This window comes from Misgurnus anguillicaudatus, chromosome 20, assembly GCF_027580225.2.
Source record: "Misgurnus anguillicaudatus chromosome 20, ASM2758022v2, whole genome shotgun sequence".
Taxonomy (NCBI): domain Eukaryota; kingdom Metazoa; phylum Chordata; class Actinopteri; order Cypriniformes; family Cobitidae; genus Misgurnus; species Misgurnus anguillicaudatus.
In genome coordinates, this window is record NC_073356.2 from 26,013,553 (window position 1) to 26,026,280 (window position 12,728).

Below are 12,728 nucleotides of genomic sequence, written 5' to 3' on the forward strand. Positions count from 1 at the left end.
GATTGTGTAAATTCGTTATTACAATTTTCATACGAACCAAATAGATCACAACAAAATATATACAATAATTTCCATGTTATTTGAAATGAAATATTTATTTCATTACAGATGGCTGTTTAAACGAATATGCGAATGAATACGCTATAGGTTCGATTTAATCGAATAGAATACATGGTTTCCTTTGGAAAAAAGTTGAATTTAAAGCAAAGTCCATAAATGCAAAATCAAAAGGTAACCGTGTGAAATTGTAGATTCTTTCTTTACATGCCAGTATGCTCAGAACTGGGGCTTTGGCACATCTTATTCATTAAAGATTTCTCACCATTCGACTTCACTCTTTGTAAGCCTTAAGACTGGTCATCAAAGTCTGAATAGACCAACCGGCACAGCGTCGTGGCCAGACTGCAACTTTCAACTTGACCTTGGCCCGCAGACACGTCAGCCCATGCACGTAAAATGCACAGAATACAGGGGGTGTTCTCTGTCTCAGCATCTTGTAAACAAAACGGATGCCGCCGCAGCAGGAGATCAGACCACGTTAAAAAAATGAGACCTTTTCTTTTGCAATCATAGTGTGCAACCTAGTTCTATGTATCGAGGAAAACAACGTAGGCCTATAGATTTCGTTGTCTATTAAATGCCTGTCACACGCATGCGCTGCATCTTTAGACGTGCGACGATTATATTCTTTGACGACGAGAATTGCTAATTCAAAGAATGTCAGTCAGGCCTAGTTTGATTTCGATGATGTTGTATTTCTCTATGCCCAACAATAAGTAATAGGCATTTGTTTGAAATCATATTTAGGGTGTATTTTGAACCTTTCTTAAACTCGGAGGCTTTCATATCGAGTATAGGTCACCAAGAGCTTCACACTGGCAGCAGCTAAACACATGGCTGTTAAAAGTTTTTTTTTTGCAAAGATAAACATGAATGATTTTACGTGTCTAAACTCATCACACAATTATACAGTTTAATGAATCAATATTAGAATGATGACTATTATAAGTAATAATAGTACTATTTTATAACAGCTGCAATGCAATTTCTACAACACTTTCGATCAGCAGGAAACAGAAATTTTACGAAGTACCACAGAATTCTCAATTTTCTCCTTTACTCACGCATTTCTCCAATTTTAGGGCATCTTAAAACGGATAAAGTTCTGTGACGGATATCTTATCTCGCAGTATTAAATTGCCAGCACTTGAACTGATTGTCGTTCTCTTTTACATATCACATGACCAGTTTTAAGCCAATGGAGTCGTGAATCTCTAAATGCGCAGGGTGCGTCAGAGTCGCTTGACTCTCGCGGAATCGACTGTCTTCTCTTTCTCAGTCTCAAGGCTTTTCAAACAAGAGCCACAAGTCTCAATGTCTGACGGGCTATGACAACGTCACTTATACTTCGCCCGCGCTGGATTGACCCGATCATGTTTCTGTACGATAACGGTGGCTGCTTGGACGACTCCGGCAAGAACATGGAAGGGTTCACGGGAGGTAACTTCTCTCCGAGTCCATGCAGGAATTTGATGGCTCATCCTGCCTCTCTTGCGCCCAGCGCTGCTTATTCGTCAAGCGAAGTAGCTGCAGCAGGAGCGGGTGAACCTGGAAAGCAATGCAGCCCCTGTTCAGCCGTTCAGGGTTCGGCCAGCGCTTCACTTTCCTACGGGTATTTCGGTGGCGGTGGATACTACCCTTGCCGAATGTCACACCATCACGGGGGCAGTGGAGGTGTTAAAACATGTTCCCAGTCTCCTGCGTCTGCCTCGCCTTACGGGGAAAAATACGTGGACACGTCCACCTCTACAGGGGAAGATTATACAACCACGCGCGCCAAAGAGTTTGCATTCTATTCCAGCTACGCCTCGAGTCCGTACCAACCAGTTCCAAGCTACCTGGATGTCCCTGTGGTCCAGGCAGTGAGCGGGCCTGCAGAGTCCCGACACGAACCCCTGTTACCTATGGAGAGTTACCAACCTTGGGCAATCACGGCCAGTAACTGGAATGGCCAGGTCTACTGCACCAAAGAGCAGCACCAAACGGGACACATGTGGAAGTCGTCTGTACCAGGTAAAGTAAGCACAATTTGTAAAATAGGAAAATGTATAAACTTAACAACATGCTTTTGCAGTACATTTCTCCAACTGTATTGTAACATTTGTGGCCAGATTGCGAATGCACACTGAAATTTAACTTATTTGCTAAAGGTTTCGTGTAATTATAGTTCTGCATAATTAAATATGTTTATTAATACCATAATTTTCTTACCAGAAGCAATATCTCATGGAGGAGCAGACGGCAGTTCTTATCGACGTGGGAGAAAAAAGCGCGTTCCATACACCAAGGTTCAGCTAAAGGAACTTGAACGCGAATATGCCGCCAACAAGTTCATCACCAAAGACAAACGCAGACGGATATCCACTCAGACCAACTTGTCTGAACGACAGGTCACTATCTGGTTCCAGAACCGACGGGTAAAGGAGAAAAAAATAGTCAACAAATTAAAAAGCAGCAGTTAGCTTTGTTTGGAAAATCGAGTGGAACAATTTTAAACAATGATCGGCCATTCACTCAAATGTGTCTTTCCGAGTTATCAAATAATAGACGTTTTAACGAATATTTGTTTTTCTTGGACTACTGCTTTGGAGTTTGTGGAGATCACTTTGGATCGGACAGGGTTGAATGTTGACGCGGTGCGTCATCTTTGACACCGCACCAGGTGACGGCGCAAACTGCATATGGCCATATTCCCAACTATAGGCCAAAATATTGTGTTGTGTTGTAATTATTTACTGCTCACAAAATATCTTTGAAAAACTTTGGATTTCGATTTTGTATTGACCCCTCTTAAGCATGGTCAATTCTTTAAATTTCATCACGTCCAGTGTCCCTTTTAATTACAATCTTATTAAAATCTCAAGTTATCTTCGCCTCATGCTGGAAAATATGAGGTATGGACCTAGACGTTTATCATATCCATGTATAATATGTGTTTTTATCTGGGCCAAAATAGGCTTCACTATAAATTACTGTGTGTTGGAGTAGCTTGTGTTTTGTCGTTATTAGTATTAGTGTTTCTCAAAAATCCGTCCTATTAAACCATTGATAAGAAAAATGTGTATACGGACGAGATTATACATTTCACAAGATACACAACATGACAAAATGAACCATTAAAATTACAAAGTAAAAATTCTTCAACATATGACCTATTTTTCACGCCAGTCATGATCTTTGTAAGTTGACATATTGGATGCTGTACAAAGTTTTATGGACTGCACATCACTGATGTCTTAGTGTGTACTATATGAAATCTCTTGTCTTTAGGCCGTAACAAGAAACAATTCGTTTAGATTTGCTGTGAGACGTAGGCTAGGTAATGAATCGTGATGCATAGAGCAATGGCGCCATCTGCTGGTGAACGTTAGGTGGACGCAGATGTTCTTGGTCATTTTATAAAATTGAACACAACCTTGAAATACATAAATCCAATAGACCCACTTTCACGTAATATATTACTAATTACATGTTTTAGGAGATTATTTCATTTAGAGCTCTGAACAGGCTCTCTAAAGCACGCAAAATTCTGTTGTCTATGGTTTTTGTATAGAGACATTTTATGGACCGTTTCATATTGATTTTAAGTAACCGACTATATGATTATGAAGAGACAAATCTTTAAATTGTTTAAATAAAACAATTTAATTTGATTTAATTATGTGAGTGATTTTTATCGTATACGTATCACATCTTTAAGGCCTCTGACGTTTAGAAATGTTTAGAAAAGCTATACGTCGAAAAATCTATAAGTTATTCTTTCACGGTGATCTTTTGACATGCATTTAATTTGATATAAATTCCATTACATGTAAAAGTTCTAAAACTTTTAATAAAATTTGTTTACAGAACAGGTTACATTTGCTGAATCCCCATAAATTTAGCTGTTCTGCCCCGCGTTTGTATTTTTGTACAGTCTGTAAAGTGCGGTTTAGCAGTTTTCAGATTAAATGCAATAAGGTAGCATGCATTGTGTGACTTTTTGGGGCACAAATAAATAAAAAGCTACGCGCACAAATAAAGACCTTATATTCGTTTATATATACTTCTGGTTAACTGTGTCATAAAATAAATTTGATTAGCTAAATAAAACGGAAAATATTTTACGAACTTATACATTAGGCCTTTATTAAACTGTATTTTGTATAAGGTATTTCGAACACTTTTAAGCAAACGTAAACTCTTCATTTTGTTGATTGCATTTTCCAACCTCTTGATAAACAATAATATTGTTTTGTTAGAGCTAAATTATTCCTAAAAAAAACTAACAAACTAAACTAAACTATATATTTTTAAACCGTGTTATTATTTTTAACACTTTTTATTGCTATGCAAAGCGAGTGAAACAGCTTTTTTGTTAACACATTATTATTATAAAAGTGTAATAACCATTTTTTTAAAATTAATTACTATTTTTTGCAACACAGCACACGGTTCAACTATGGTTACTGTAGCAAAACCAGTTAATTTCTGTAACCATTGTTTAACAATTGATTTTATTTGAAGTAGCCTAAAAACCACGGTTAATTTTCGTGAAATCTGCTGAGCCTTTTCCAATACAAAAAAGTTTTCTGCAATAGAAAGATTTTGTGGACGTTAAAGGTTCTTTAAGGAACCGTCCAGCCCAACAGTAAGCATTTTAGGGAGCTTTAGTTTTAGATTGTTTAGACCTATGGTCTCTTAATTATAGTTGTTTGTTACATTTTACATACAAAATGCAACCTAAATATACCACACGTATGTGTTTGTGCGTATTAAGGTTTCTAGCTTAATGTCATTTGCTTATTAGTTAAGCTGGTTTCTGGCGCCATCTACAGAACAGAAAATAAACTGCATATGAAAAATAATGTCTCTATACTATATTTCTTTTCTTTTTTTGTTCGTCAGTTCAAATTTGAGAATTGAATCTAAATGATTTCAAAATTAGCTACTGAACAAGCCTTGTTTTAATAGTTTGAATATAAATTTTCTTGTAACTTGTAACATGTCAGATATAGTCCAGATTTTTATCGTTTTGACACAACAACAACAAAAACTTAATGGGCAAAATGTTGTGTTTAAAATCACAGATTTCCACAGTGTCTAAAATAATTTAATCTTGCAAAAGGTTTTAGTAAAAGTGTGTGCTGCTGGCTTTTTTGGAAGGGCTAAAGCTTTCATGGTGGTCAAGGTCATAGACAAAATCAGAAGCGAACTTCTGGTTTAGTTTATATCTTCTTTACTGTTACACATTTTTATCCGTTTCGTTTCATTAAAATGTAAGTATAGTACCAAAGTAATACAAATAAAAAGCGAGACAAAATGTTCATCTGTAATGTTTTTAGATTTTAATTTTACTCAACTAAATAGGCGCCTTCGGCTTTTTCTGCGTTCTGTTTTAAGTTTGTTATTGTATATTTATATGTGTCATTACATGATTCCATTGCTTTTCATTCATGTTGACCATGTTTTTAAGAACATGTTTTTTTTAAACAAAATTTAATCCAGTTGTACCAAATATTTATGCGTGTTAATTGTTTAACTCAATTAATAAAAAATGACGAAAATAATATTTTTAGACGTAGAAATTCTTATTTATATTATATTATAGTTAAATAATTTAGTGCCAGAAAATTACGCGTATTACACAGATTAAATAAAACAAAGACGTAAAATATTTGTTTACTTTATTGCTTGCATTATTTTTATTAATTCCATTAAGTTCATTATTACGTTATTATAATGTTATTACAGTATCATTGTGTAAATTATACTGTAGTTATGTAGTTGAAATGTATTACGTTGGAACTGTAATAGCAAATGTTATTTTAACTTTTTTAATGAATTTCACTCAACTCAATGTGGACCTACAAATAACACTCAGAAAAATAAGAAAGTATTTTACTCCTGCCAATTTTATATCCCTAGCAAAATATAATTTTGCATTATGTATTGTATGTACATATGTACAGAAAATCTTTCTTTGTGGCGTGTGTTGATATGATGTTGAGTTACTTTATCCGTGTGAAGTATTCATGCACTGCCTTTTTTTCCTACTTATCACGTTATATTGCTTTACGTATCGTTGTATGTAAAGTCTTTGAAAACTCCTTGCCATGAAAGCGACATTTGTGAAACTTCATCCAGTGGCTTGCGTGGCGTTTGTTGTACATTCTTCTTTCTGACTTGCGTGGTGGGTAGCCTGTCCCCCTCCCCGAACTTGAAGTCGACCGTAAGTCTGTGAGGTAACACTGGGGGAGGGTAAGGGATGCCGTACGTAAAACTAAACATTACATAGAAGCATATGGAAAAAAAACAAACAAATGAGAAATACTGTTACTGTACATCAAATATACAATTATAAGATATGGTGCTATATTTTACTATAATATTTCTATAACAATTTAGCCTTCACAGATATTATTTATAACTTATTATTTGATATCTTGCAGTTAAACCCTAGCTTCTCTACCCCAGATATACGTTGCACTCATACCCTAAATTAGTGCTGAAATCTGTTCAAAACACAATGGAGAATTCATTCATTCAAGTCAGTTGTTGTTTTTGTTATGTGGCAAAATCTGGGAGAATCTATAACGATAGAATCAATAATACAATACAATAATACAACGAATACTCCGATGAAGTTTTGTAATGCAATATTAATAATAATAATAATAATAATAATGCAAGCATTATAAAAGTTTTTATGTGAGAGGCTTATGTTACTCACCTCCGTGTGTGTTCCTAGGAGGCACGTTTGGCCTAATCCGGGTTTCAGACCCACTGTTACGCTAATTTATTTTCTGGACATTCTCGAATAAACGGAATTTGAGCTGCTGAAAACGCACAATTTTACATACTTACAGTAAAATAAAAGAAAACCGTTTGAAAATGTGATATAGCAAGAATTATTGCAAATACATGTATACACTGATGTAGACTCATGAACACTCAAACACTTTTGTTCGAGTATGTTTTATCTAAATTTTTAAAATCGTAAAAATTTTAACTAACAAAGTGGGATAAAGTAACTACTATCCAAATGTAATTTCTATTCCTAATACATGAATTAGTCTTTGTACCATAGTAGTTTTAAAACTGAACACTTAAGGAACAGCAGGATTTTCAATTGAAATTGGGATACGAAAGAAACAACTACCCTAAATGTGTCAACGCACTATAGTTGAGGTGTATTCATTCGAAAACAGTTCAGATTTGTACATTTCTTTGTTACTTTGTATTTGAGTTTTAGAACTGTGTTGCACGCTTTACCTTCCCAGTAAACATGAAAATGGAATAAGCAGATCTTCTTAATGGAGAGAGAGAGAGAGAGAGAGAGAGAGAGAGAGAGAGAGAGAGTCAGTTTTTATCTTAGATCACGTGACCTTGGCCTTAGTTGAAATGGATCGTAATGGATCTCCACGTCATCTTAATTCTTTAAAATTCTGCCTAGCGGATACCACTACAACTCGGGTTAGAGGCACGCGCTTCTGGGAGCTATGTTGTGGGCGTTGCATTTAGGTCTTGCTAGCCCAAGCAAGAATCTGCGCAGGTACAATGATGGATTTTGACGAGAGGGTTTCCGTTGGCTCAAACATGTATCTGCCCAGCTGCACGTATTATGTTCCGGGGGCTGATTTTTCCACGCTGCCCTCTTTTATATCCCAAAGTCCGACTTCTCGTTCCGTACCTTACTCTTATTCCTCTAACCTGCCTCAGGTACAGCATGTCAGAGAGGTTACGTTTCGGGACTATTCTATTGACGGGTCTGGTAAATGGCCTCACCGAGGTCCACTGGCTCAGTGTTATCCGTCGGAAGACATACACAGGGAGTGTTTAGCAGCAACGACAACCGTTGGTGAAATGTTTCCCAAGAATAATTCAACTGCATATTATCACACGTCGCATTCGAGCTCCGCGTCTAATTTCTACGACAGTGTTGGAAGAAACGGGGTGCTGCCTCAAGCTTTTGACCAGTTTTTCGACACTGCGTTTGGAGGCTCGGACAGTGCAGCGAAAAGCGACTATGCGGCGAGGGATAAACAGCACTCCAGTAAACAACCGACGCCAGCCCCTGCACCGGAGCAGGAGACTGAAGGAATGGAGCGACAGGAGCCCAGTAGTCCCGAATCGTCTTCCGGCAACAATGAGGAAAAGACTAGCAGTGCGAGTAGTATGTATAAGCGCAGCGAGTGTGCGAGAAAGTCAGTAATCTTGCGCGCTCCTGTTAAAATTTTTATATGCTGTTTTATAAGCGTATAAGGTTTATGGAGGGCTTGAGATTTCCCCAACGAAACCTAGGATACATATAAACAGTTTGAATCACGTGTTTGGAATTGAAATTGGCCATGAAAGATTCGGAGTGTGTGATTTTTAACTTGAACTTAAAAAAGTGGCCGCGGTAATTTCACAGGCCTAATGCTTGTAATAGAAGATTCCAGCGTGTCTCTGTTAAATCATACACGCTACTTTTTAGCAGATTAAAAAAATATGAGCTATGTGGCAATAGGACATATTTTTGTATATGTAAACTTGTATTATAAAATTCTAATATAATTCTAATAACTATACGATATTATTTTTGGCAGCTTTTACAATCCTACAGCTTTTTGAATAAAAAATTTCGCATCAGTCGGTTGTGCAGTTAAATGTTTTGTTTTATACTTCGGTTATATAATAATATAATATGCACCATTTTATACATAAATATAAAACATATAACACACACACACACACACACACCACACACCAGATTAATATTAAATGTTATCTTTCTTATATTTTTCTTTGTCATTTAGGTGGAGCCAGGGTTCGCAAGAAGAGATGTCCGTATACTAAATTTCAAATCCGAGAACTTGAAAGGGAATTCTTCTTCAGCGTGTATATCAACAAAGAGAAACGACTTCAGCTCTCAAGGATGCTTAACCTTACCGATCGCCAAGTAAAAATTTGGTTCCAAAACCGGCGCATGAAGGAAAAGAAACTTAATCGGGACAGATTACAATACTATAGTACAAACCATTTGCTTTGAAAAACCAAAAGATGCACACAACAACTGCAAAATTACCAAAAAAACGAGACGTGGGATGAGTTGCATATTTCAAGTTCGTGACAACTGCATACAGAAAGCATGAAACGTAACATTTAAGAGTTCCATCATGTATGTACAGGTGTTTTGTGCTCCACATAATTTTTGTGTTTCATCCATTTTTGTTGCGGAAAGAATACTTTATTAGAAGGTAAATAATCAGGTACTCATTTGTTTTCAGTTGTGGTGGACTACAAGAAAAAACGCATGACGCATATGGGTCTGAGAAGTAAATGTTTTAGTTTTAACACCCTATTGGTATGCTCTGTTAATCGTGTGTTTGTGGGGAGAGGAAAGAATTTGTGTTGACCTAAAGACTTTGGTACGACCAAGCAGACATGAGAATATTGTCTTGATTGCTCACAGTTGTCAAATTATTTAATGATTTTTCAAATGGATACCTACACCCTTGTTAATCTTAGGTAAGCAATAACATTTTCTTCTAGTGGTTTATGTATTGATCATATTCTGATCATCCAAAGATTTACACAGACATGCAAGAAAGAACATTTTAACAAATGCTGATTGAACGGAAAACTAGAACACTCTGCCTGGATCCCATCTTATACGCATAAGGCATAAACATATTTGCCTGATTTACAATTGGTAATGTGTATACCATTTTGTCCAGGCTAACCGTTATTTAACTTAAAATTATTTTTTGTCCATCATCTACTCTGCACAGAAATATGACAAATATTGTGCTTGGATTACAGCAGAAATTGGCTGATTGTAATCCGGAGGATCATATGTGTAACATAATTCATAAATTAAATTATCAAAAAGAATTTTGAAAGTTTTTCGTAGTACATTGTTTTATCTTAATATCCATTGTATCTTCGATATGCATGTTCCATATTTGGGTTCATTTTTTTTTTGATCAAGCTACTTTTATGGGCAATGCGGAAAATGAAAATAATTGTTATCTGAGTGCTCACCTTGCTTGTTGTAGTTATCATCCGAGTGTTTATTGCTGTACTAGTAGTGTTCATATATGACAGTCTAAAAGCAATAAACTAAGTGAGAAGGAGATAGAAAGTAGAAAGAGGGGGAGAAAGGCTTTAGATTGCTTGCAGCGATGCGACTGGGCCTGGTCGGCGCATCCTTTGAGGCGCTTAGAAATATCCGCCTAATTACGGGGACATCCTCCTTGTTGCTTAAGCAACGCAACCATAAAAGCTGACTGTGTCTGGAGCATTTGGACGATTGCAGTGTAGTGTCATAAACTGTCTGAGAACCAAGGTTATTAGCTACGATTTAAAGGAAACCGAGGCTAAAGAGATTTTTAATTGTATCAGAAGTGCCTTTTGTGTTTGTCCTGTTTGCATTAGTTTTATCTGCTTGTATTAATATAGTTGTTTTGTTTAACTGTATGTCCGCTGAATTTACACTCCATTCTCTTTAAATCTGCCCTTACAATCCGTGATCGCCCTCCGTCAACCGACGAGTATAAGTTCAAATGGTGCCCATTGGGAGGCACTCGTGAGATCAATGTCATGGTCGTGGATCATTCCTATTGAATGGCATGTAGAACCAATGCTTTGACGCAGTTTAAAGTAACGCCAGTTTAAACCATCAATTTAAGACTTGTTTATCTAAAGTAATATTTTGACAAATAGCAGATAGGCTATAGACTAAACTGAAGTAGTATACACGTCCACAAGAATAGTGGCTTGGATTGGATTTCATCGAGACTTCATGTGGGTCTGAACGGTGTGTTGAAACATACAAAATCCTTTGCAGGTGTTTCAAACTGACTTTATTCAGTAAATCACTCGAACATCTTATACCAGTAACCATTTGCGTACAGAACCCACATTAAATGTTAACAGATTTTATTATATAAAGTATAGGCGTGTAAGGGTTTTAAAAGTCTACTTTTTCTACCGAATCAAAAAGATTATGGCAAGAGACCTCTGCTCATGCGATTAAGAAATCCATTAAACATAGCACAGACTGTGTTCAGTTGTTAGTAAGATTGTTTAGCAAAAATTATTAGATTCATTTTTACAAAAATGGCTAAGATAATTTATAGCCAACTGCAGGCTTTTTATGTATTTATTGTGGCTTCAGAAATGACGCACATCTTTCATTCTACCTTTCAGCAATGATTGAACTTTAGCTGAAGAACATAATAGTGAAAAGGCTTTCTTTAAAGCCACTCTTTCACTATAGTTAAGAGAAATAATGTAATTTGAAATGGTGTTGTAACTGTGAAACAAATCGCGCCTTTCCGCAACAGAGATTTAGTAACAGCATATGCGTGAAAGACGTATAGTATTACAGTACCCCTATTTGTCTCCAGTCCAATTTTTTTTTCGCTTATAGCAATGCAGTGTCAGATTATTTTTCTTGGGTTTATTGTATAATGAACTGGATCTTGTGTATGAAGAAACCTTAAAACTATTTTTTTGTGATTATTACAACATACGGGTAGGCTATAGGCCTGCTAACTATAATGCCAAACCTAGTTAAGCAAATGTGAAACAAATAAATGAGTGAGCGTGTGAGGAATTATCAACTTTGAAATAGCTGTATATTTAGAAAGTACGCATAATTTGAATATTAGATCTAATATTTACTTTCCAGTGTCTCCTTTTCATCAAAGAAAACCTGATCATCCTATTATACAGCATGGAAAGTTTTACTGGTATTTTTTGTAGATAACAAATAGACACATATGTACTAAAGTTAATAACAATATTAATCATAATCGTTATGTTTATGATAAATAATACATAATGTATAATAACTAATAATCCTAATAATATACACTTTTCCATTTGCTATTGGTTTACTTTTATGACTACTTTCAATTAATTTTTGCTGTCGCAAGTATTTACTTTATAAAGTGCAATCATTGTCTTTAACGTAAGGGTTAGAGTACCACTTTCGCCAATAACAAATAATCAAAGATTAAAAGCAAACCTGAAAAATTTAGGAATTTGTCATTCTATAAACATACTATACGTTCTAAAAAATATGAATAATTTTTTGTAATATTTCAAAAAGGTCTGTGTCATTAATTTACTTAGTATAAGCATATTCGGGCCACTTTACTTATAGATTTCTATTTTTTTTATTTTAGCACAGTGTTAAATGGAATTTGAAAATAAGTGATGTTATGCTTTGACCGTATTTACGGCACCAGTAAATTTGCAATACTATTTTGTCCACTTTCTGTATAAAAATATACAAGCTATAGCCTAGCTAACACGAAAACCGTGCTTATCCTAAAGTATGTTCTATTAAGTTGTATCGTTGTGTTTTTCGATTAAAGGCATTTACCTCGTCTGCTAAAATAGCTTTTTATTCCAAAATGTAGTTTGGTTTTCTAAAAGCTGTTTGATATAAATGTTTTTCTATCAAAGCTAGTTTATGGTTAACCTTAGTTTTACTCGAGCACAAATTTTGGGACTCAACAATGATTTTTTTTGTACATGAGGTTTAGTGTAGAGTGGCAAATACTTCAAAATCCACTCTGCACTACATAAGATATGGCTACCGTAAATATGATGCGGCGATGGAGGGGGTGTGGTTCTTTTGAGTTTCTGTGCTTATACTGGTAGCCTACTGTATGTGTGCACTGATGCACTAA

General features: G+C 35.7%; 2 protein-coding genes across 3 annotated transcripts; both read left to right on the forward strand.

The window, feature by feature from the left end:
* Nucleotides 1-1,273: 1,273 nt before the first annotated feature.
* On the forward strand, nucleotides 1,274-3,739 carry hoxa13a (homeobox A13a). Of its 2 annotated transcripts, none has more exons than XM_055220030.2 (2): nucleotides 1,274-2,073; nucleotides 2,278-3,739. In XM_055220030.2, exons 1-2 carry the CDS (start codon nucleotides 1,389-1,391, stop codon nucleotides 2,520-2,522), a joined length of 930 nt encoding a protein of 309 aa, XP_055076005.2. In that variant the 5' UTR covers nucleotides 1,274-1,388; the 3' UTR covers nucleotides 2,523-3,739. The 2 variants fall into 2 exon arrangements, with proteins under 2 accessions (XP_055076005.2, XP_055076004.2); XM_055220029.2 differs by having other exon boundaries at nucleotides 1,280-2,073; nucleotides 2,275-3,735.
* A 3,860-nt stretch (nucleotides 3,740-7,599) lies between these two features.
* On the forward strand, nucleotides 7,600-9,926 carry hoxa11a (homeobox A11a). The gene is made up of 2 exons (XM_055220037.2): nucleotides 7,600-8,215; nucleotides 8,841-9,926. Exons 1-2 carry the CDS (start codon nucleotides 7,600-7,602, stop codon nucleotides 9,071-9,073), a joined length of 849 nt encoding a protein of 282 aa, XP_055076012.2. The 3' UTR covers nucleotides 9,074-9,926.
* The last annotated feature ends 2,802 nt before the right edge of the window (nucleotides 9,927-12,728 follow it).